Here is a 25658-nt window from a genome sequence, read left to right on the forward strand (position 1 = left end):
AGGGAGAGGTGGGCTGAGAGAGGGAGAGCAACAGAGAGATAGATGAGGGGGGGAGCTGGTGAGAGAGGGAGAGCAACAGAGAGAGATGGGGTGAGAGGGAGAGCAACAGAGAGAAAGATGAGGGGGAAGCTGGTGAGAGAGGGAGAGCAACAGAGAGAGATGGGGTGAGAGGGAGAGCAAGATGAGGGGGAAGCTGGTGAGAGAGGGAGAGCAACAGAGAAAGATGGGGTGAGAGGGAGAGCAACAGAGAACGATAAGAGGGTAGAAGCTGGTGAGAGAGGGAGAGCAACAGAGATAGATGGGGGTGAGAGAGGGAGAGGAACAGAGAGCAAGATGAGGGGGAGAGAAACAGGTGAGAGAGAGAGGGGGTAGAGGGCACGTGGAAGACTGACTGAGGTATAGAGAAAGCGTATGGATCTTTATGAGCGTCCATGAAATATTTCTGTCTTGTGGAGGCAGCACAAATGCAAAAATAAATGTAAACAGGTTCACATTTTGGCTCAGATAAAAGCAATATTTACATTTCTTAGAAGGTTGTAAAATATGTATTTTGATAGTGTTCATATGTCTGTTTGAAATGCTGCTTCTCTGGGTATGTTGTAGACATTAACATAATTTTACTTTCTATAGAACTACAGTGGATCCCAAACATTTGTTGGCGAACATCGAGTTCTAGACAAGAATGTCAGGATACCCACAAGTGCATAGAAAACCAACCATAGAGAAACAAATAAGAATGAGTTTTCCAGTAGATGTCTCCCAACCCCCAACCCCACCCCCTGCGAGTAGGTCTTAAAAACCTGTGACTGAAAGTGGTAATTGCATATGGCTCTGGGCCCTATCCGACTCCTGCCAAATCAGAAATTCAGGTGAGGGGAGGAGGAGAAGTCTAGAAAATGGAGGGGAGTCTGGAGCTATCATGAGCTTCTCTTCCCGAGGAGACCCCACGCAGGGAGTGGGAGAAGAACACACTTTCAGAAGTCACGAGAAGGAACATGTGCGAAAAAGCCGAGTTTGATGGATGCACTCTGTGGTGTTTTGTAAACTTTCTTTCAAATTTTGTAGGTATGGAATTGTAGGTTTTACAACTTACCTCACCTTCTATTTTGGGGATTTCCCCATTCTCACCATACACCCCGACTCTCCATTCTCACAACCACACTCATTCCTGTGTATATTTTTTGGGCAATTTCGTAATTTTGAACGGAGGATAACACAGGGGCAACGCGCTGGTCTTGGAAGCACGACCATGCAGAGCAACAGAGCTTTGAATCCCAGATCTGCGCTTAGAAACTGAACTTGTATCAGTATTATGCTTGTTACAAAAAAATCAATAAATTAATACATTTATAAGAAATACATTTTCATTATAACAGAAAACCATCAAAATTTCGAAAAGGTACTTTTATTAACCATTTATCGGATTCTTAAAAAAGTGGTGTACCACACTTCGGTAATTTAACATTACTTTTTGGTCATATCATACAAGCAACATGTCCCTTTTCCGAGACATACTCAGACTAATGAAACAGGCTTAATTAGTGGTGAGATCCATGCGCTGTTATATTATGAGTTAGGAATGTGGGTCTACAATTCAGAGGAGAGTTCATGAAAAACACGTGCAGTAAGAGGTGGTGAACAAACTGTTTACCACATCCATTGACTACCACAGCCTGCATGCAAAGTCAAATCATTCACAAATGGCTCCTGCATGAAGTGAATTGTGCCCTGCCCTCAGCCCACTGTGAACCTAATACCTGGATAGGTATTAGCACCCGGCCTCCATGTGAGTGGGGGCTGCTGCCAGAGGGGCCACTGACCATGCATGTTTCATATTTACACCACTGTTCCAGAGCTGGCCATATTGAATCAATAAGCCTTGAGCCACGGTGGCATTACTGAGTCAGGTAATACCCCACGGCGAAGGGCTTATTGGCATTAGTATCCCGGCACTTAAGACCAGGGTACTAATAGCCTCCTTTTCCTGTTCCGAAACACTGCAGCGTTTCGAAACAGAAAAAAAAACAAAATTTAAAAATGGCTGCTGGGGAAGGGAAAACGGAGTCCATTTTCCCTTTCCATGGCAGCCATCGGGAGCAGACGCGCTGAGGACAGAAGTGTTCCCAGCGCGTGTTCTCTCGAAAACGGAACAAATAGAAGCTAAGTGGGGTTGGGAGGGCGGGCAGGGGAGGGGATTGTTTGGATGCGGGGAGGGAGAAACCACTTACCTGAATCACCGGCAGTGGAGGATGACCTCCAGCCATGTGGTGGCTCAGAGCAGGGATCGCCGCCGGGGATATGAAGTGGAGGGATTCTGCGTCAGGTAATGCCCCAGCGAGGGCCAATCAGATTGTTACATTATGATTGAGCCTCGCTGGGTACTAATACAAATAAAACAAAAGTGAAGAAGATATTCCTACTCAGAATGCAGATTTAGACTGCAGGGCTTCATTGCAGAGAGTGGCTGGAAAATACCTCTGTTTGTATTACACTTCCCTCTGACGCCTGGCATGGACCAAGATAGGCCAGATCTAGGGAAAGCAGCCAAACTGGCAGACCAAACCGGAGAAAATTCCACTACCATAAAAATAACAATGTCCTTGGTTCAATACTTATTATTAGCATCAAACTTTATGAAAACGCATGTATCTGATTAGGGGTCAAAGGTTTGGCAGTCATGGTTGGCGCCTGATTTGTTTGACAGGGCAGTGAAATAATATTGTCTTTAATCAAAAAATACAGTTAAATAAAAAGGGCCACCGGTTACCGCAGAAAGTGCGTGATGGACCCGGAACTTGAACAGACATGACAATTTGACAAGATTATGAAATGTTGATATTTTCTTAGCCTAAGTTACTCTGAAATGTGTTTGTCATGATATGTGAGCGGTGTCGGCTTTCCACCTAGAAAAGAAGCCAACGAGTGAGTCAGACTTCCCTAGTCCTGATGGAAAATGATGTTATGTGTATATTTAACTTTTTGATCTGTAGTTGTGTGTGTTTTTATGCAAATATATTAACAGGATTTCAAAGTTTTTTTTTAATATTGGAAGCTAAAGGTATGATTATAATATTGTAGGCTTCTTGTCCACTAATAGCGGAAGACGGCAGGGGAATTTCCTTGAAGCAAGAACAGGCTTGAGATGCTGTGGGTTTGGCCCGAGTCCTCCACCAACAAAAGAAGCGTTGGCTAAGACCCTACTTTGCCTATGAGCATTTTTGCTTTCATACTTCTGGCTATGAAACTTTCTCTAGTCAGCAGCGGAATGCCGCGTGGAAATTTAAAGTAGGCCGTAACAAATGCTTATAAATTATAAAATAACCACCGCAAAAACGTTAAGCAGACAGGTCCTCATCCCGCACAATTATGCATGACCACAGAGGGCAGCCCACGCGACATACCCTAGCGATTCCGGTGCAAAGCCACATCCGTCCGTAGACTGTACGGGTGATTATAATAATTCTTTATTCGGTGTGAAAGTCAGGCTGTCCTGGCAGATCACACCTACTTAATCCAGATCACGCCACGGTGGGATGTGGGATCAAGTTAGATGAACACAATCTTTAGATATTTTTAGACATTCTGCAGAATGAGAGGATAACGGGAAGGAGTTATTAATCCGGCAAGGCTGTATATAAATATTAAAATATGGAACAGATGACTACAGCGGCGTGGAAGGACATATTGTTCTTTAGTTTGAGCTTCCAAAAATCCTCAAAAAACGAGAAGAAAAACAGCTTTTATTTTCTGCCCAATAAAATACAGCGTGTAATTGTTGTTAAAGCAGTCGCTGAGGTTAGGCGTGTGTCCAGCCGGCTTTGTAATGAAAGTGATTGGTGATATAAATTGTTACCCTGAGGATGTGCTCAAGCAAAGGTCGTCCCCAGTGCACCCCCAAACATCATGTTTTATTGTGATAACGTCTAAGGAACTCATTATGGTGGTAAAACTGGCCATATTTCCAATAACACTTTTTTACCCCTCTGCCTGATCATGGGATTTGCATGAAACCCATTGTGTTTGTTTACGTGTTGCATCCACTCACAATGGGAGAAATGACCTCTGGTGCTATTATCACATGAAGGAATAGCGCCACAAAGTCCTACAGAGCTTCAGAACGGGGAGTAACAATCACCTCCAATCAGGCAGTGAATTACCATCGTCACTGGTGCTACCAGTAATTCAATTTGGCGATATTAGCTCAGCTAATAACCTCCAAGCTCATACATGAGCACTAACATTACAGTCAAATCTCTGTTAACCGGCAACTAACTAACCATTGTGTTCTGCTAACCAGTGCATCCATTGACGGGAATAGGAATGGTTCTGGTTAGGAAATGCCCTATAAAAAGCTTTTCGAGGTGATTAACAGAGCAAATAGGCCTTGTGCTTAGCTTTCCAGCTTCGTTAACCGATATTTGAAAAAGCAGAATACTTGATTATCTGGCTTCCATTGACTGCCCAATGGTGCCGGACATTGGAGCGATTACTGTTCATTAATACATGCATATGTGCGAGAACAGAATAAGAGACACTGTTGGGCCAATTGCAAGTTAAGCTGCATTTGCACTTGAAAGAGCCTGGACTTTCGATGAATGTGTACCCCGCTTCTGTTTGCTGACAACTTTGTAAAGTCTTGTGCTTTGATTGGCTGATCTCCGTAAGGCTGTGTCCAAATTGAACATTTACTTCAAACAAGGGACAGAGGATCCATGTTGCAAGCGCTCAATTTCAACTGATGAACTTTCCTTATGCTTTTCAAGCCTAGCGCTCAGGACCAATCCCGTCCGCTGCTCGCTGCTCGTTGAAAGGTCTGCAGTCAAGTAGCCATTGGCGCGACTCTTTGGTTTCTAGGAAGTAAGCTGGGTTTTGCTTGTTGCCATTCATGTCTGCATCCGCCCGGTTGACTTCACCGGAGTGCATAGCCCGGCCTTTGTCCCGGACACACTAATCCGGCTGTTCCAACAGTCGACAAACTTTAGGTCAACAAGAACGGATGCCAGAAAGGGATGGGTTTGCTAACAGGTCCTGTTCTCACCAAGGGGGGGCCGGTGTTGAGAGTTGTGTCATCGGGGATGGCCACGCCGAGGTGGCACGCATTGTCATAGTGTGCACTTCTAGAGAAGTGTCCTGTGTCCCATAGAACATATGAACTCGAATTACCCGGTCAGCAGTGGGACCCCATTCAACGCCACAGAAACACTGGTTTGGGCGAGCTTACAAAAGGAGGCTGGTATTGACAAGGCCTGCACTCATAGATGTGACGGCAGGAAGAAAAGCGAAAGAAACACAAGATTTAGAGGTTTGTGCGCCATTGTTTGAGGTGTCAGGGCTGCCGATCTCCATCGCTGGAAAGGACGCTTTGCAGCCAACATCCTGTGGAAGCGCGGACGAAACACACATGTGGTCCTCGAAAAGAATCTCTGACAAGCCTTCCTAGTGCGATTTCTCTTCCTTTTTCTGAAATGAAGCGACACCTTTCTGGATACAGAGGCACATCACAAACTACCTTTCTGGATACAGAGGCACATCACAAACTATCAATTACTCGCTTGGACTACTTTTCCGAAAATCAAAGAAACAGGATAAACAGAAAAAGAAAAAAAGTTTAAAGAACCTTTTTTAAGAATGAATAGCTCCTTTTTGTGAAATATAATTCTGCCAAGTACTGTGTAAGTGTTTGTCAGTGTTATTTTTGGGACAGGTGGTGGGGGTACGCGCAGCGTTGGGGTCTGTCCGGGCTAAACTTTCCTGACTGGGGGTGGGCAGCATTTGCCCTCCCCACAGTTCAAACTCTTGCTCAATGGTTCCCAAATCCCCGTTTCGATGGCTGCCCCATCATCATCAGCTTAGCTACAGTCACAGCAGGGAGGGGCAACACTAATCCACAGCCAGCAGTGAAAGTAAGACATTCCATAAAACAGGATGTATTCCCCAAAACGCACACACAAAGTTTCACAAGCAAACACACACGCTTTCTGCACAGCGTGCACAATAAGCCACAGTTCAGTGTCAAACAATGAACACAAATCATGGTGTTTGAGTTTAGTGTCTATTTTTAGAAAGTGAAGTTGCAAAATCCAGAGGCTGTGTTTTAGGCAGGTTGTCGGTTATTGGTCTTGTGTTTTGGGGGACGGGTTGCTGGACACCACATATAGTGTTTTGTGTTTTGAGGACGCAGGTGAGTTGCTGGATTTCCCCAATTTTAAATCTAGAATAAAATTGCAAACAGGAATTGGGTACGCTTGCATGTAAGGTCTTCTGTTGTGGGTGGCTGAGAGCAGGGGTGGAAGTATTAAAACATAAATAGTGCAACAATGCTGTCCTCAGCCCTCCCTCTTCTCACAGACACCACCGGCACCCACCCACCCCTTGTACACTCTCTGCCCTGTGGCCCAATACAAATTCCATACCTGGGTCCAGCCTTCCCTCCACTCCACCCCACAATGCTTTGTTTTTCAATGGTCACAACAAGAAAACACAGTGAAGGAAAAAGTCTTCAAGGCGCACCATCAGTTTTGGTCGTTGTGCCCCCACCACATGCAGCTGTACACACTTTCCCCCTTCCAATCACTGAACATTCCCACTTCTTATAGCCAGGGCAATAGACACACCCCCACTCCCAAAACCTGTACAGAGAGCTGAGCCTGCATCAATTCTTGCTTAGTTCCAGAAGACAAACGCATGCCGAGCTGGGTTTTGTGGTGGCTGGGGAAAGGCTGTAAGGCTGTTCCGTCCCATGCAATCTATTCAAATAAACACCATTGCAAGCGAGCTAGCTCAAATGTGGCACATGGGTGTTACCAGCAGAGCCCAGGTTTGAATCCCCAATAGGGAACGAGAGTAAAAAAAAAAAAGGTCTGTGAAAAAGTAGGGCAATGATGGAGGATTTCCTTGAACGGTAGTGGAATGTCATACCATTTGGTCCGCACTCACTTCGACCTATGGTTGCGCAGCAAGACAGCAACATGTTTATTTTGCAGACTCGGCTCGTGTTTGGCTCGGCTCGTGTTTGGCTCTTGGATCACACAGACTCGTCTTTTGCGCTTCTGCTATATCCAGGATTCCTCTCCCCCTTCCACCTCTAACTATGGGCATCCCAAGCGGTAAAGGTATACATGTAAGGGACAAAAGAACACTAAGCAGATTTCTGATGGGGTCATATTAAATCTCCATGATAAATATTACCGCCATTCTCCAGCTTGCGATCAAACCCTGTTTTTTTAGTCCGCTGCACCCAACAGACATTGATTTCTATAGACATTGCTGGATCAACCTATTGGATCCTACGACTTCTTGTGCCGTATCATATCAGCCCTCCCTTCTTTGATGAATTAGAAATGCCTCCTCCTACCAGACGACATGTTCACAGCTCAAACTCTGGCTATGTCTCTACTCTTCCAAAAGGCTTCCCTCTTTTAACTTTGCTCCCCTTAAAGGATGATTTTCATTTTGCAAGACTATTGACTGTTGCCGTGCGAAAGGTTGCCCATTTCCCGGAGTCTTCTAGAGTTTAGAGTTGCTTCCTGAGTTCACTTTATACTGCGTGGCCGAACCTCATGTGATTTTGCAACCTCCTCATTTTCTGGAACGGTGTCAGGCTGCCAGTGGCCCTGTGGAATAAAAATCTAGATAAGGTATAGCCATGCAGGTTTCTCAGCTGCAGCTCCACTACTCTGGCACTCACCACTTGCTAAGATTCAATTAGATCTGTTACAGTATAGAAAATTGCTAAAATATACCTTTTAGCAGACAACTGCCCATTATCGAGACCACCACCTCGTGTTTTGGTTATACAATGAGAAGCATGGTGTTCCTTGCTTTTCTGATCGAAGGGAAAGGCATCAGTTTATTAATGATATATGCCAACACTGCCACCATTTCTAGAACTAATCTCGCTTCACATATGATCTGTACAGAATGCCTCACATAACAAATCAGCCATATTTCTGGCTAGAAAATCAGCTTCAATAAAGCAATAATTTAGCACTATTAAATTGAACTTTAAGACCCGTTTGTACCAGGATGATGCTGGGTTTCTAAGAGACCCTCTACCAAAGAAATGTAGTTCCACCTTTAAACACAAGACTGTCCTATCACTGGAGAAAACCTGCCGATACATTGAAATCATGTCCAATCGTCCAAGGTCTATCAATGCAGACGCAACGTTTTACAATGACCATCTTACACCTACGTCTTTTGAGGACAGTTTGCCTAATGATTTCTAAAGTCATTCTTAAGAGATTTGCAATCAGCAATCTCCTGTTTCACCAGGTCAGACGGGCCAGTAAATTCATACAAATACCATTCAAAATAGTGATGCTTCTTTAACATTGCCAAGCACCTAAGTGACATCAGTAATTGTCAATGATGACATCTAAAGCTGAGAGATGATTATTAAGCATCATTTCATTACACAATATAGAACAATACCTAGGTTTGCTATGCAATTGAATAATGATTCAGACATGCTCATGAAAATATTGCGAGGATAGGAGAGGAAATTATGTGTTATTTGTCCATGTATTCCACGATCACATACCGCATTCTGGACACTATCCTTGCAGGATCAACAGTGCTAAAATTGGGAGGATGCTGGTATTAAAAATAATTCAGGCTTGTATAGTCACCACTGGTTCTTTTAATTGTGCACAACTGTGTGAGAGCTATGGCCCAGGACACCCAAGGCAAGTGACTGAAAATGTAACTTTACTGTCAAACACATTTTTTCAGGAGGTGCCTTCCTTAAAAATATCCTCGCCGAACCAAACTCACTAACACCACCAATATTGCAATCTCTCAATCATGCAAATCAATAATGCCTCCTGAGATCCATCATCCTGAGAAAAAAAAAAGCATTTTACCGATCAAAGTGATGGACATTCCCATAGAAATTAAGAGCAATTTGTGCTCTTAAATGCAGGAGCTGCAGTTGACTACCAAATTTCAACTCCAACAATGTAACTATATCTATATTTTTCACCCGAGAGACTATACTCTTGGGGCCTGTTTGAGATTACTATACACCTCAGGATTGGGTGTGGCTACTCAGACATGATACCACGCATTCTGATTAGCTTCAGTAATTGATGGGGTTCTATGAGCTTCAGGTCACTCATGTTGTGTTTGATTACCTGCATCTCTAATTAAGGGTTTTCCAATTTTTCAATAAACAGATACAACGAGTAGCAACTAGTTAGTTACTCAGAATGTGACCATGATGTGCGCCAATCAATATTGAAGACATCAAAACATGTCTCATTGTTGTTTGAGGAAGATCTGAATTCTCTTCAATATGACTTTTCTCAAATAATTTACTGATTGTGATGTTGAGTAGGAACGCATGTAAGAGTTGTGGGTGCCCCTTTCTTACCAACATGTTCCCTCACATAAAATTAAAAAATGATTTTTCTATTCTTTAACGTGCTTCAAAGTACACCAGCAATATAGCACGATTTTGACAGCAAAGGTCAGTGCAAGTCTATTAGCGAGCATTGGTGAATGGGATACTGTTTAGCAAATAATGTCTATGAGCGGGAAATACTAGCAGAAGCTGAGCAGGATGTGTTGAACACTGTGTCAAGTTGCAAACTAGTGGTGCACAACAGCTATTACAAATGCATCAGTGTGAACATGCGATGTGCAACTGTCGGATTGGTGCATATGCGCGGGTAAAACTGGGCAGAATGGCATGAATACATAGATGAGTAAATGGAAAGGAGAATTAATTAAGAAGGATACAAAATGTGCTGGCCATATTCTGTGGCTAGTAGTTGTATGTACACCGTTGTCGCATCACAGCTTTTTCTGCACAGGCACTGGCTCATTTTAAGTACGCCTCACAACCAATGCACCACATTTTAGGCATGTATATACCAGGGTGGTAAAACAGGCATAAGACACAAGGTGACTCCTGTGTCTTTTAGCACCCCGACCAGGGAAATGAGCGGGCATGGGGAGTGTCAGGTATATGCATGGTGGCAGTGCACCCCAGCACTTTCCAACCACATCAAAATAAGTTAAGATACAGGCAAGGACATCACGTCTCCCCTTTATGGAGCGGGGACACGTGCATGCATGTCTGCTGCTCAGTTACAGAAATCCTGACAAAAATGGCCTGAAACAGAACAAAACAAAACACTGAAAGACTTACCACTGCAGAATGTTTTGCAATCTGTGCCATTTGGACAGAGAACCAAAATGACACTAATAGTTTCATAATGAGGTGAGAGTACCGACACCTTCATGAAATTGGTGTAGTTAGACCGTGTAGTTCTGTAAACAGGTTTTTACTAAAATATGGGAGCACAAAAGCACTTGCTTACTCATCACCAAGAAACAAAACAAGCATTTAATGTACTGTTTCACAGATTCGCAGACTGAAACGCATTGATTCAGCCAATCCTATGCTGTGGACTAACCGAAGCTGCAGAAGACAGCCACAGCTGGCAAAGATTGCTTGCATTTTCCAGCAGTGTTGCTCCTCACCAGAACAACATCCACCAGCAGTGTGTGTCGCCTACACTGCCTCTTAGCAGTGCTCGTTTCCAGGGTCGCCAAGTACGCGGGCGCACTCCCTGCGAATGGCTATTTACGTGGTATTGTACAAAATTACCTACTCCCAAAGTTCGACCCCCAAAAATTCGAAACCCAAATTTATTCATATATATATATATATATATATATGTGGGGGAGTAAAGTGAATAACAAATCTATAGGGGTAAGGTGAAAGGGTGTGGGGGGTCTCCCCCCACATATATATTTACGGAAAATTGAAGAAAAAAAACCCAGACTTTTTGCAGTCGAACTTTCCGGTTCGGTAAAATCATGTAGATCCATTTACGTTAAGTCCTTATACTTATAATGGGATTTTTTTGTTTTAGCCGTTGCCCCGGTTTCTCCCATGAAAACCAAAAGTGTACGCTGTGATTGTCTCCACGCCACATGTAGAACGATCGATTGGAAGCTAGGAGCTGTATAGATGTATTCTACTTTGGGGTTCCGAAAGACATCAGATAGACAACAAGAGTGAAGTTTGAGTGATATAGAATACTTAGACAGAATGCACTCTGTTTTTGGAAGTTACCCATCTATAATTTTATGTTGTGCAGAGCCCACCTGCTTTCCTCCACACTCTGTGTTATGGACCACACTGATGTGGTGTGAAGCGGAGGCACGAGGTCACTGAAGAAGTTGTAATTCCCATTTTCAGAAAGTTAACCACAAAGGGGGGGGCACGTCTTGCAGAGAAAATGGAGGATCCCCAGCGGCGAAGATAACGCATTTGATTATCAGTGCCCAAGTCCTCTGCCACCACAGCAAAGCAGGAGAACACATCATTCAGAGAGGCAAACAGTTACTAATGGCTTCCTACGAAAGCAATGCATAAGGCTGCACTATTACTTAGAAACCCATGCAAGCCAAGCCCCACTAAACAGGAGCTAAAATGGCGGCCACGGAGCGGGCCGCTCCATTTGCGAACAAAGCATTCCTCGATGTTTACTTTACTGCCTGGGAAGCAGTCCCTGGATTTAGCTGCACACTTTGCCAGACTTTATAGCACTGCCCTGTTTATGTTACTGCAGCGGAGCGCTCGAGGCGCTGTGGGCTCAGGGAGGTATGGTATGCGTGTACCATTAGCAGGGCCCTCTAACCAAGCAAGAGAGGAGGGCAGGGCAGCTGGGAGTTCAGAAGCTGGCAGAAGCCTTTGACGGTCGCATGTCTCCCATGCAACGTTACTATTATGTGCTACCGAGCAGGACGAGCTGGAACTTTCCACGCGGCCATAAAGTGCGCATTTAAAATATTTACTATAGCAGGGAGGGAACCGAGAATAGAAGGCACAAGAGACATTCCGGAGGACAGAAAAGTGAGATCGGAGAGAGAGATAAAAAAAGAGAGAGACGAGGAAAAAGAAAACAGCAAGAAGAATTGAGTGAGTGAGGTGGAAATGACTCTGACACGAGAGAGGGGTGTGTGGAGTCCAGGTCTCCTCGAGACCGGCAGTGTTCCACCACTAAGCTCTAACCTGGTCTTAAATTGGACATATTGGCTCCCGTTAACACTGGCAAACCAGCTTTCAGAGCTGGCGGTACTGGGCAGGTAGGACTGAATTAACATTAGAGATGCCCACAAGTTACGTGGCACCCTCTCTTATCTGCTCATGCTACCAGTTCACGTCACCAGGATATGTGTATCGGACAGTAAACACAACCAGGCTTGCGTAATTGGTGGTAGTCGTATACTGTGCTAGCGGGTTCCTGCCAGGGAATCCACTGCCTACAAGTTCTGTAATGGGGTCTTTTGCGCCTTCCATGCAAGTGGGCTACATGAGACATGTATGTGGTTAGGCCGAGGGAGTCGATTCCTGCCATCTCACTGTGTGTTTGGTGTGTATTCAATTATGAAGGAAATGAGCCAATTATGTCTTCCCTCTCTAGTATAATTGCCTCCATTTTGCCAAAACTGTTTGAGGACTGGCAATGAGGGTTAGTGTGTCTATATGGTCATCAGTGGTGACATCTGTCTGAGATCTCCGCGTTCCCAACACACACTGATAGACACTGCACATTATGGCCACCTCCCTTTTACATCTGCTACTATTGTCACTTTATTTGTTTCATAAATGATGTTTAAGACTGGTCTATATTTAGCAGGGCATGGAGGTGGGATGCTAGACTTGTTTGGAAGTGTACTACCCGTCCCCCCTCTACGATGGGTTCCGGGGGACGGTTACGATGGCAAGGGATGCATCGGAGTCATAGTGTGTGCTGAATGCATGTTCTAGAGCTGCAGCTTGGCAGCAAGCCATGCAGTCCTCAAAGCCGCGTAACACAACAAACCATGATAGATGTGGTGCGGAATTAGGATAGCATATCACATGTAAATGTCCAGCTCTGCTTTAGTATTAATAAAGGGTGGACCCTCTGTGCTGCCACCCTTATAACAGACCATGGTCAAATGGCCAGTGTGGGTGACCGCTCTCCAGCACTCTTTAGATGGGGTCACACCTGTAAAGGATTGATCGAGCGACCTTACGCTCCACTGATCTTGGACGCGTAATCAATTGGAGAATTGATAATGACTCAGTGTCTTTTAACTGCTGTGTTCCCCACCGTGAGCAGAAATCAGCTTGCATGCCTGCTGACTTGATGTTTGCTCTTAGAAATCTCAGAAGGAAAGAAAACTCAAAAATACATTCAGTGATATTAGAGATGTTTATTTTAAGAAGCCACTGAGTTTATAAGTCACTGCCAATCAACCGGTTTAGGTAAAACAAAACAGCAGTATGCTTTTAATACATTTCCCATACGTTGGGCAACTGGCTGACATATATATTGTGCAAAACTTACCATTTAACCACCTGGAATCGTGCTGTTCCGTGCGGATGGGGTGATGATGCCCGAGAGTGCGGAAAATCGCAAAGTCTCGCCCCATAAAATCTGCTGCGGTTCCAGAGTACAGTTCCCCATCTAAGCAAAGAAGAAAGAGAGGATTTAACCATAGCGGCAGTGTGTTGATTTTAAGATGTGAGCAGCGATTTATGAGGATCTGGCGAGGGTTTGTACTTGATGGACCGCTTGGTTGTGCCAGTATTTTGTTATATTCAGTCTATTAACGAGACGGTCCTAATACCTAGAGCTTGTACCTAGACTTTCTTCCTTAGCTCATGAAACGTGTTTCGGTACACCACAGGCTGCTTCAGTGCCTGTCTGAGCATTAGAACAGCTGCAGAATGCCTGCCAATATGTGTCTTTCTGTTACGGCTTCAGCATCGTTTCCAGAGTCCTATTTCATTTCTTTCCGAGTCACCCCAAACATGTCTGATTCTTTCCTGATTTCTGGAAGTGGGACATGGAAAGCAAAGTTGGAAGGGATGTCCCACATTTCAAATGTGTATCGACTTCTTAAAACAATTAGGGCAATATTAGCGATAAGGGAGTCTTTCTATAAGGAATCATGCAGTATTGCTATTAACACACGCCGTATAATGTTTGCCATGGGAACTACACACATTTACTTTACTATATAACGTTACCCTGATATCCAGACCTGACTCTCTGCTATGAAACTCGAGGGTGTCACACCCCAGCTGGCCACCTGCACCAGTCCGTTGCGTTTGACATTGACAGACATCTCTCCCTTAACACATAGCAAGAAAGACAGAAAAGGTTTGCTATCATCTTTCGGGAGGATAGCTCATGGGCAAAGCGTTTGCCTTGGAAGCAAGACAACACACATTTGAAACCCGGTCCCATGGTTAGTGAATGGTTTCCGGTATTACTCATGTTATAAGAAATGTATTTTGCTCCTGGGGAAATTCAAGTTCGTCATCCCAGAAAACCTCAGATCTGCTGTCCAGTTGTTGGTCCACTGCCACCTATGTGGTTGAAATGCACCTTTGAAAGGACTTCCAGCAACTACCCTGGCACCCCTAGGATGCGTCCTGGATGCTGCAGTACGACCCTTTCAAAATACTCTGCAAATTCAACCACACCACCCGACCATCATCAAACAGCACTGGCTCCTGCTGCAAGCCTGTATCATCTTCAAATCCTGCTGCATCATATACAAGGGTGTCCCACTCAAGTCCCAGAGCTACCTCACTGAGAAACTCAGCATCTCCGGATGCGTATGACCCACCAGCATGAAGGACATGTGCAAAACTCTGCCAGTGTAGGAAGGAAAGTAGGCAGGCCTTCTCTGTCTACATCCCAATATTCTTGAACCTCCTCCCTCTCAATATCAGACTCTCCCCCTCGCTTCCACAGTTCAGGAAGGAGCTCAATACACTCTTCTTCAAGGAATGACTGCTCCCTAACACATAGGTCCCCACAACTGCCATTCTCATCCCTACCTGACACTGGGGGATCTCATCCACACTGTTTTCTCCGCTGGTTGCTCGTACATCGCTTGCTGCCGAAAGGCCTGCCCCCCCAACCTGGTTATGAGCTCACCAGTCCCCTTTTTTTCTGCTTCCTTCCTCATGCAATGTTTCTGAACTAACCCAATCTCAGCTGCTGAAAATGCATCCGAATCCTTTACACCCCTGTTTGAGGTCTGTAAATCCATGCGAGACAGCATTGGTTCAAACCACTGCTTTTCAGTCGTGTGTAAATGCACACAATGTTCAGTAATGTGGCAATAAACACGTGGATGTCTTGCCACACTGGCTTGAAATGTTCGACCAGTCCGAGGTAATGTACACTAGTCATTATTACTGTTCGCTTGGACCATGTCTGAGCTGCTTCTTGTTTTCAAATTATTTATATGAAAGGGTGCATGTGTTTGAGCCCCCATTCATGAAAGCAAACCAAGCTCAAACAAACATGGTCATGGATAAGAAGAAAAGGCACGCGTAACCATTCCCCTTTTTCTTTCCATGGAGGTTACAAGGGTTGGAGGAACCTGGTAGTGTGGTGGGCAAAGTAGCTAAGTGTAGGGAATTTTATTTTGATTCAGGGGGAAGTGGTGGAATAGTGGCACGGTTAAGGCAAGTAGCAGCAAGTATGTTGCTGTCCAAGCTCAGAATGCAGACATTGTACTCACGAACAACAGAGACGTACTAAGCAGTCTAGCGGTCGATGGTGGCTGCCCCTGGTGTTAATGCAGGTTTAGTGCATTGTCCATGACAAGGCAGAAAGGGCTGAGATTGTGTGCATCCCATATGCTCAGATTGTCACTACACGTGTGACCTCCATGCATTTACTTGGCCTGCATGTGACAGGGGCCACTAGAACATCTATTTACTAGTTTTATTTAAGCCTGGGGGGGGGTACTTGAACCTCCCCTATTTGGGTGCAGGTATATTACTGAGTGTATTTTCCTGCTTTCCTAAAGGTCTTAGGACCCATAATCCTGCAGTATATGCAGTAATTCCAAAAGCTTCATGGGTTTAATAACACCAGACTCCTTACTAGTGTGGTGGTATTCCTAAAAACAGCAGGAATTTTAAATACACTGTGAGGGTGCGGAGGTAGGAGACAGACACAGGAGTGGTACATTTGCTGGCATAACCTTTTAATCAAAAGACAATAAGGGAACAACCCTACCTAGTCCTGTTACCAAGAGGGGTTTCACTGCCTCAAAGCAAATACTAAGGACCTTGTCAGGATGTCCAATAAAAGTATATAGTCCACTGTCCTTTTGCTTATCAACTAAACCAGAATGGATGCCATTTTTCATGATGCAGAAGAGTGAATTAGTGATCCAATTTGGGGGAAAACAAAGTTCCAAGGTGAACCAAAACAAAGTTCCAAAGTAGCCAAATTCTCTGCTTCAAAGGAAAGCGAAGTACCAACTCAAAATATCGAAGCCAAGAGAATGGTTCCCTTCTCTTGGCCTCACTCAGGTTTCTCAATGTAGTTACAGGCACTGGGGAAATGTCACCCTTTTGCTTGCCTTCTTTGGGCTTCTTACACTGGCATGAGAATGAAAAATGAGGCCTACCATGTAACACCGCTGAATTGTCCCACTAATAGTGTCAGGCAAAGTCAGGCACTTTTACCCAACTGTTCACTCCTGACTCCACTTGACTCCAATGAGGACTATGAAAGGTGAGGTTCTGCACAGATGAAGGGACGAGCTGGAGATGCAGCGTGGAGCACGGGAGTCAAGCAGCAGGAGGAAGCAGTGAGGAAGACCGGGAGAATCTGGAGAAGAACAGAGTGCCGAGACGCTGACCCGTTATGCCAGAGGGGCTTCAGCGTAGCTAGGGAGCCGTGTCTCCAATGAGCCGGAGTGAGGTACTCGACTGCGAGCTGCTGACCATGTTTAAGGAACTGCTTGTTTCCTTGAGACGTGTGCCGGCCCAAGGCTGCCAGAGGGGCAGGTGGTGAGACCCTGACAGCGACACAAGCAACTAGAGGAAGACCACTAGCCAGCGCCACGCTTACCAGTGAGCTTCATGCAAAAAGGAAGAACGAAACACTGTAGCATGCGGGTGGCTGTAGCAGAATTGAAACACTGTTCCAAGCAGCATGAAAATAAAGAAAGTTTAAAGGAAAGAGTATTGCAAGTGTTGTGAAAGGAAAGAAGACAGAAAGGAAGCAAGATTTAATGAACTAGAGGCACAGAGTCAAAAGGATACATTAACTTTAAAAATGAAAGGCGCTAGCGGCGTGGAGACAAGCAAAGAAGGGAAATGTAAAGCGAAAGAAACACAGAAACGGGTGCAAGCGACCCGAAAGCAAGGAAAGGGTGCCAGTGACCCGAAAGCAAGGAAAGGGTGTCAGTGACCCGAAAGCAAGGAAAGGGTGCCAGTGACCCGAAAGCAAGGAAAGGGTGTCAGTGACCCGAAAGTAAGGAAAGGGTGCCAGTGACCCGAAAGTAAGGAAAGGGTGCCAGTGACCCGAAAGTAAGGAAAGGGTGCCAGTGACCCAAAAGCAAGGTAACTGGGCAAGCAACCTAAAAGTAAGGAAAGGGTGCCAGTGACCCGAAAGTAAGGAAAGGGTGCCAGTGACCCGAAAGTAAGGAAAGGGTGCCAGTGACCCGAAAGCAAGGAAAGGGTGCCAGTGACCCGAAAGCAAGGAAAGGGTGCCAGTGACCCGAAAGCAAGGAAAGGGTGCCAGTGACCCGAAAGCAAGGAAAGGGTGCCAGTGACCCGAAAGCAAGGAAAGGGGCAAGCAACCTAACAGTAAGGAAAGGGTGCCAGTGACCCGAAAGCAAGGTAACGGGCCAAGCAACCTAACAGTAAGGAAAGGGTGCCAGTGACCCGAAAGCAAGGAAAGGGTGCCAGTGACCCGAAAGCAAGGAAAGGGTGCCAGTGACCCGAAAGCAAGGAAAGGGTGCCAGTGACCCGAAAGCAAGGAAAGGGGCAAGCAACCTAACAGTAAGGAAAGGGTGCCAGTGACCCGAAAGCAAGGTAACGGGCCAAGCAACCTAACAGTAAGGAAAGGGTGCCAGTGACCCGAAAGCAAGGAAAGGGTGTCAGTGACCCGAAAGCAAGGAAAGGGTGCCAGTGACCCGAAAGCAAGGAAAGGGTGCCAGTGACCCGAAAGCAAGGAAAGGGGCAAGCAACCTAACAGTAAGGAAAGGGTGCCAGTGACCCGAAAGCAAGGTAACGGGCCAAGCAACCTAACAGTAAGGAAAGGGTGCCAGTGACCCGAAAGCAAGGAAAGGGTGTCAGTGACCCGAAAGCAAGGAAAGGGTGCCAGTGACCCGAAAGTAAAGAAAGGGTGCCAGTGACCCGAAAGCAAGGAAAGGGTGTCAGTGACCCGAAAGCAAGGAAAGGGTGCCAGTGACCCGAAAGCAAGGAAAGGGTGTCAGTGACCCGAAAGCAAGGAAAGGGTGCCAGTGACCCGAAAGCAAGGAAAGGGTGCCAGTGACCCGAAAGCAAGGTAACGGGGCAAGCAACCTAACAGTAAGGAAAGGGTGCCAGTGACCCGAAAGCAAGGTAACGGGGCAAGCAAACTGGAAGCAAGAGAGGGTGCCAGTGACCCGAAAGCAAGGTAACGGGGCAAGCAACCTAACAGTAAGGAAAGGGTGCCAGTGACCCGAAAGCAAGGAAAGGGTGCCAGTGACCCGAAAGCAAGGAAAGGGTGCCAGTGACCCGAAAGTAAAGAAAGGGTGCCAGTGACCCGAAAGCAAGGAAAGGGTGTCAGTGACCCGAAAGCAAGGAAAGGGTGCCAGTGACCCGAAAGCAAGGAAAGGGTGTCAGTGACCCGAAAGCAAGGAAAGGGTGCCAGTGACCCGAAAGCAAGGAAAGGGTGCCAGTGATCCGAAAGCAAGGTAACGGGGCAAGCAACCTAACAGTAAGGAAAGGGTGCCAGTGACCCGAAAGCAAGGTAACGGGGCAAGCAAACTGGAAGCAAGAGAGGGTGCCAGTGACCCGAAAGCAAGGTAACGGGGCAAGCAACCTAACAGTAAGGAAAGGGTGCCAGTGACCCGAAAGCAAGGAAAGGGTGCCAGTGACCCGAAAGCAAGGTAACGGGGCAAGCAACCTAACAGTAAGGAAAGGGTGCCAGTGACCCGAAAGCAAGGTAACGGGGCAAGCAACCTAACAGTAAGGAAAGGGTGCCAGTGACCCGAAAGCAAGGTAACGGGGCAAGCAAACTGGAAGCAAGAGAGGGTGCCAGTGACCCGAAAGCAAGGTAACGGGGCAAGCAACCTAACAGTAAGGAAAGGGTGCCAGTGACCCGAAAGCAAGGAAAGGGTGCCAGTGACCCGAAAGCAAGGTAACGGGGCAAGCAACCTAACAGTAAGGAAAGGGTGCCAGTGACCCGAAAGCAAGGTAACGGGGCAAGCAACCTAACAGTAAGGAAAGGGTGCCAGTGACCCGAAAGCAAGGTAACGGGGCAAGCAAACTGGAAGCAAGAGAGGGTGCCAGTGACCCGAAAGCAAGGTAACGGGGCAAGCAACCTAAAAGTAAGGAAAGGGTGCCAGTGACCCGAAAGCAAGGAAAGGGTGCCAGTGACCCGAAAGCAAGGTAACGGGGCAAGCAACCTAAAAGTAAGGAAAGGGTGCCAGTGACCCGAAAGCAAGGACAGGGTGCCAGTGACCCGAAAGCAAGGTAACGGGGCAAGCAACCTAACAGTAAGGAAAGGGTGCCAGTGACCCGAAAGCAAGGTAACGGGGCAAGCAAACTGGAAGCAAGAGAGGGTGCCAGTGACCCGAAAGCAAGGTAACGGGGCAAGCAACCTAAAAGTAAGGAAAGGGTGCCAGTGACCCGAAAGCAAGGAAAGGGTGCCAGTGACCCGAAAGCAAGGTAACGGGGCAAGCAACCTAAAAGTAAGGAAAGGGTGCCAGTGACCCGAAAGCAAGGACAGGGTGACAGTGACCCGAAAGCAAGGTAACGGGGCAAGCAACCTAACAGTAAGGAAAGAGTGCCAGTGACCCGAAAGCAAGGTAACGGGGCAAGCAAACTGGAAGCAAGAGAGGGTGCCAGTGACCCGAAAGCAAGGTAACGGGGCAAGCAACCTAAAAGTAAGGAAAGGGTGCCAGTGACCCGAAAGCAAGGAAAGGGTGCCAGTGACCCGAAAGCAAGGTAACGGGGCAAGCAACCTAACAGTAAGGAAAGGGTGCCAGTGACCCGAAAGCAAGGTAACGGGCCAAGCAAACTGGAAGCAAGAGAGGGTGCCAGTGACCCGAAAGCAAGGTAACGGGGCAAGCAACCTAAAAGTAAGGAAAGGGTGCCAGTGACCCGAAAGCAAGGAAAGGGTGCCAGTGACCCGAAAGCAAGGTAACGGGGCAAGCAAACTGGAAGCAAGAGAGGGTGTTGGCGACCCGAAAGCAAGGTAACGGGGCAAGCAACCTAAAAGTAAGGAAAGGGTGCCAGTGACCCGAAAGCAAGGAAAGGGTGCCAGTGACCCGAAAGCAAGGTAACGGGGCAAGCAAACTGGAAGCAAGAGAGGGTGTTGGCGACCCGAAAGCAAGAATGGGGTGGTGCAAGTGACCCAAAAGCAAAAAGCCAAAGGTGCAAGTGTGCACAACAAAGTGAAAAGTGTTCAAGAGGCACAGTAAAGTGAAAAGGAGCAAGAACCAGGTGTGAGTGTGCACAGTTGCACATTAAAATGGGAAGAAAGTATGAAAGGCATGGACATTTGAAAAGGGGTGCAGGAAACTCCAACACAGGAAAGTTAAGAGACTTGTGAAAGTAGAAGGAAAGGAGAGGGGTTACTCATCAGAGTGATTGCGCTAAGGAGGAGCAAAGAGCCTGGCGTTCTCACAAGTTTCTAATTCTGCCCCTGAAAGAACTGTGATTAAGGAAGGGCACATCCTGACAAGCAGAATCTGTGTGTTACATAAATAGGGCCTATGCTCGGGGAAGGGAGCCCTGAGAGTCATACAGAGGTATAGGAAGCTGAACTTGTGTGTGTTGCATAAGGCAAACAGAGTTTTACTTTGGAGTAGATACCGCAGCTGTGATTTTGATTTCAGCGGATTGTAACATGGCTGCAATGACACCGATCTTTCTATGTGACTACTACGTAAATTACCCTTTCTGTGAATTCTTATGTTTCAGAGCTGCTGCATGAGTTTGTCACCTAGTGAAGTACAACAGAAATAAAGGCAACGGTGACCAAAACACAAAAATCCAACATAATAATTATGTGTTGTGTACATTGTCAATTGGCATTTTGTAACTACCATGATGACGTGATTTGTCAAGGCTCAGTTGACAATCTATTGATATTTGCAGACTCATAACAAATCCGAACACACTTTGAATGTCTTTGCGAATGATACAATCTGTCATTTTGAAATCAGCACCTATTTCAGACAGCAGCGTCATTCAGAATCTTCATTTACACATGCATGGGGTGGCATGAAATATACATGTCATTTCCAATATATGTTGTTTGCACATTCCATTACTGAGATACACACTGATAGATAGTATTGCATGTATGTGTTATATGACAGTTACATATAATATCTAGATCTGTGTGTGTGTATAATACAAATGTTGTATGATTTCAATTCAGAACAAACCAAAAACATTGTAAGAAAACATTGTGTATACTTTCCCAGAGAGTGGGTGGGGTTGTTGGGTTAAGGGGACATTAAACTAAGAAAATGGCCATCAATTTAATTATCCAGAACAGACTATTGTAGGGGTCTTGTTTTGAGGTCCATTGTTCAATAGAATCAACCAGAGCTAAGTGTGCTTCGTTCAGATCAAATTATCACAAAAATCCACTACTTTAACCTGCCCTTTGCATCTCCAACAAAATAGCCCCAGAATAAGGACACCAGGAAGACATTAAGCTTGTTGCTCATTGCAAATGACTTCAAGAAGATACTGCTATGTAATTATACATCCATACCTCCAAATTGAAAGTTTCCCAAGTCGCAAACGTGGGTGCCCTCTCCATTAAAGTGGTTTGTGTTGATATGTAATTGATGCACACATTTCAACATATATGTAAGATCATGTACAGCATCGACGAAGTGCTGATTCAACATCAGGTTGTGTGATGCCTTCGGTATCATTTTCAACTAGGCAGCATAATACACCCTGAGAGTGGCGGCGTGGAGGCGCACCGGCGCTTACATGGAAGCTCCATTGAGATGTCCACACACACTGAATCACCATTCCAATTTGCCCGACACCGGTACCAATCCAACTTTCGTTTTGTGGCATCTGAGTTTGTTTTCCTTTTTGACTCCATCACTCCAGTTGTTGCTCGCCATGTGTATAGTGGTGGTATATATTTGAGGACTTGTTTGTGAGTACATTTTCTGGTCTGATTGTTCCTAGATTTTTCCATGAAAATAGTTTGGGGACCCAGGTCGTTGTTCAGACACATGGCTCTTTTGTCATCTTTCAAAAACATTTTTCAGTCGATAATATAATTAGGTATGGCTGTATAAAAGTAGATGTGATGTTGTTTTGTGAACACATTAGTGCACAATTTAAATTAGCATACATTTTCTTTTGCATTTTGTCAGGAGTCCAGTACCCCCCTAATCCTTCACCGACTCCTCTTTCTGCCCTGAGGAAGGCATGGCCCTTTGAAATAATTTTGGTCGGTTTGAGCCAAAACTTGAGTTAGCGTCTTACATCTTGCTATCCCTGTGGCTTGGTTCTCATTTTGCCCATCTGGCAGTTTGAATTGTAGACACCTGTTACGTGCTGGGTCAACACACAATTGTGGCCCAATGTGCATCTCTTGTCAGGCATGTTGTGCTTGCTTTTTTTTCTGTTTTACTTCACTGATGCTCATCTATTGCACACGCTTTGGTTGGCACGTTGGTGGCACAGACCTGTCTCAATTGCTCCTCTTTTCTTCTTTTGCGGGGGGTGGGGGGGCTGCGAGTGGTTTGTGTGTGCACCCAGTTTGGTGCATATATTTATCTAATTTGTTTTTTCGATGAATAGTCAATTCTCCTTGCATATGCCTGTGTGATTATGTATTTGTATAATTACCGCATTTTGTTTTTGTACATACTCAATTAAAACGTTAAAGACATTTGTTATATTGTGTTACAATTCTGGACATGCTTACCACATTGTGTGTACCGATTCTACAGCAGGAGCCAGAAAACAAACCCTCAGAAAGGAACATCTATATTACATTAAGTGTTAACTTGCTCCAACTCACTGTCATATCAACTCTATTGCATAAACCCAGATCAAAGTCAAATCATTAACCAGCAGGGTCAACTAAATGGGTCTCGTTGAAGGAAAATACTCACTTGGTAAGATCAGAATTGTACCCTTTCAGATTAAATCTGTGTTACACGACCTTTGCCGAGACATGTTGATAACAGTGAGAGGCTAACAGTCTAACATGCAGATGTTCTCCTATTAATGGCAATCATTATTCATAACTCCTTACCTATTAGAAGAGAGGCGGTCAACAATTTTGGATCATACGGACTTTTCCCTCTGCCGTTCTCAAAGTGCGAGTCTTGCAACTTAAAAATGTTTTCCTGCTGAAGAAAGGAGAGAAATAATGAATTGTTGTGTGGAATGTGTGAAAAATGTTGTCTTTGTATAATACTACAACACAATATTTGCTTTGTATGAAATGTTTAAATATTCCCTAAAGCATACAGTAAAAACACATTTCAAGCCATTTGGTGTGACAACATTGTGTTGTGTTAAAAAAAAAGTGTGCCTTCATTAGTACTTTCATGTTTAAATTGTAGGAAACACGATATTCAGTCACACTCTAAGAGTGTGCCATTGAACATTTTGCAATCACAGTGTGAAAATGAAAACTATAAGAATATGGTCGTCCAAAGTATATATTATACATTTAACAATGTAATATAGGTCAACACTTCAGTTCTGTATTCATGTCATACACTGTGAGTCAGTTAAACGATAGTTTGGGGGGGCCGGGGGGCGGGGAGCAGATTACCATGTGCTCATCACAGTACTTCTGTTTCATTGTTTGTGGGAGGGTGGTGTGTACACCTAAATGAGCTGCTCCACACTCTGCATCACTTCTTCATAACATGGGTAGGAGCAGGAGGCCTAGGTTCTACTTAGGGGCCTACGTACAACTCGGTTGTCTGTGAGCGGGTGGTTGAGTTGCACCACGTTTGTTTGTGTTCACAGAGAGAGCACAATCTGTCATTCAGATCGAACCCCTTACCCCAATATTTGACCACATATATATGTTAGACCATAATTCATGTTAGTTAACATCAGAGGGGGAAGTGATTGCGTAGTAAGATGGCATGAACAGTATTGCAGCTGCAAGTGTGCAGGATGCATGAGAGTATGCATGCATTGGACTGGGGGGGGGGTTCCAAAATGTTGAGAGTATTCATAAAATAGCCTATATACACTTTTAAATCAATATGTATTGATGGAATCGCCAATGATTATCTGGAGTCATCCTTTTAGGTGATCCAAGAATGAGAATTACTCACAGCCTCATGCAGAACAGTAGTGGTGAAAAAAGAACTTGGCAATAAAGCAGGATAGGAGTGCACACAAGGGCATTAAGCCATGATAACGGACCGAGCAGTGACGAATAACACATTCGCTCACTGTTATAAACAGTAGGCTCGGAAACACCTGCATGTGTGCAAATGGCATGTATAGGCGACATGCTCATATTCAAGTAAGTTAATGCTTTTCTCATTCTAGTTCACGTGATATCAAACCAACAAACACTATTGGGCCACTTCAAAACACAGCTTCCTTGCGTGGGGCGGACTGACTCCTAGCGAAACTCAACACTTGCATGCAGAAGTCACACGTTTCACACAGTCATGTCTGTAGATCTGGTGTTTTTAAGTGTCACACCATTCGTGCAAAGGTTTCACTTGTGTCCCAAACGTTATGTTTACATCTGGTTTCAGTGCAAAGTTAAACACATCCGGCTCGAGGAATTTATTATAAAATGTCTGTCTGCATAAAATAGGCAGACAGTGGTGAAACAGCTGTGTCCTGCAATGCTGTGCTGTGCCGTGCCTGCGGTGTGGAAATAGCGTCACCAGCTGACAGCAGCTTTCCTGATGCCCATTGTTACAGATGCATTGCGTGACCCGAGATTGCTCTACTTTTAGTTAACTTGGGGAATGTGTTTTGGATGAGTCTATTGTCATTGTGTGAGTGCACGTGTTTAAGTCTTAGTTGCAGACCAACATTTCAGCATTAATCATTGAAAAGCTGTGAGCTCATAGTCGCGTTCACATGTCATTGGCAATCTTGGAAGCCCAAACGAGGAGGTGCAAGTCTCATCTGTTACATGGAATGGTGCAGGAAGCACATAGCAAGGCCTGTGAGCTGTACATAGATGTTACCCAGTGACGCTAAATATGATTTGTGGGTCTGATTCAAACAGAAGTCATCAGGATTAAGCTTGTCCTACCAATGACATTCACCTGGCGACTGGGCCAGAGTTACCTGCCCGAGCGAAGCAAGCGTCTTTAACGTGGGCCCTAGCCGTTACACCCCTCCCCCCCGCCGCCCCCTGGTGATTCCTGTGGAATGGGTAAATAAGTCCATTAACACACGTCCCATGGGCTGAGACTGGGATCATTTACATTATTTTCGTTTTATGAACAGCGCGCCTCGCGGCATCGCGTTGACGGAACGAAAACTTTGTTCCAAGATGGCAACCATGGAAAGGGAAAGCAGGGCTGCCTACAGAGCCCCTTTTCCCTTTCCATAACAGTCAACGGGAGCAGAGTGGAAGGTGCGGCAGTGGCAGCGAGGTAAGTTAGGGGGGTAATAAAAAAAAGAAAACGGGGAC

General features: G+C 45.4%; 1 protein-coding gene across 2 annotated transcripts in view; it reads right to left on the reverse strand.

Annotated features, from left to right (window-relative positions):
- The window catches only part of SEMA3A (semaphorin 3A), a 469097-nt gene that overhangs the window by 127163 nt on the left and 316276 nt on the right, over positions 1–25658 (reverse strand). The window contains exons 5-6 of one of the 2 annotated variants that reach the window (XM_069627820.1): positions 23283–23376; positions 13353–13472 (exon numbers count right to left, since the gene is read on the reverse strand). In XM_069627820.1, the coding sequence (XP_069483921.1) occupies positions 13353–13472; positions 23283–23376 (214 nt within the window). Of the gene's footprint in view, positions 1–13352; positions 13473–23282; positions 23380–25658 lie in introns of both variants that reach the window. The other variant, XM_069627819.1, reaches the window with a different exon arrangement.

This window comes from Ambystoma mexicanum, chromosome 12 (genome assembly GCF_040938575.1).
Source record: "Ambystoma mexicanum isolate Mex_15411 chromosome 12, UKY_AmexF1_1, whole genome shotgun sequence".
In the NCBI taxonomy this organism is placed as follows: Eukaryota; Metazoa; Chordata; class Amphibia; order Caudata; family Ambystomatidae; genus Ambystoma; species Ambystoma mexicanum.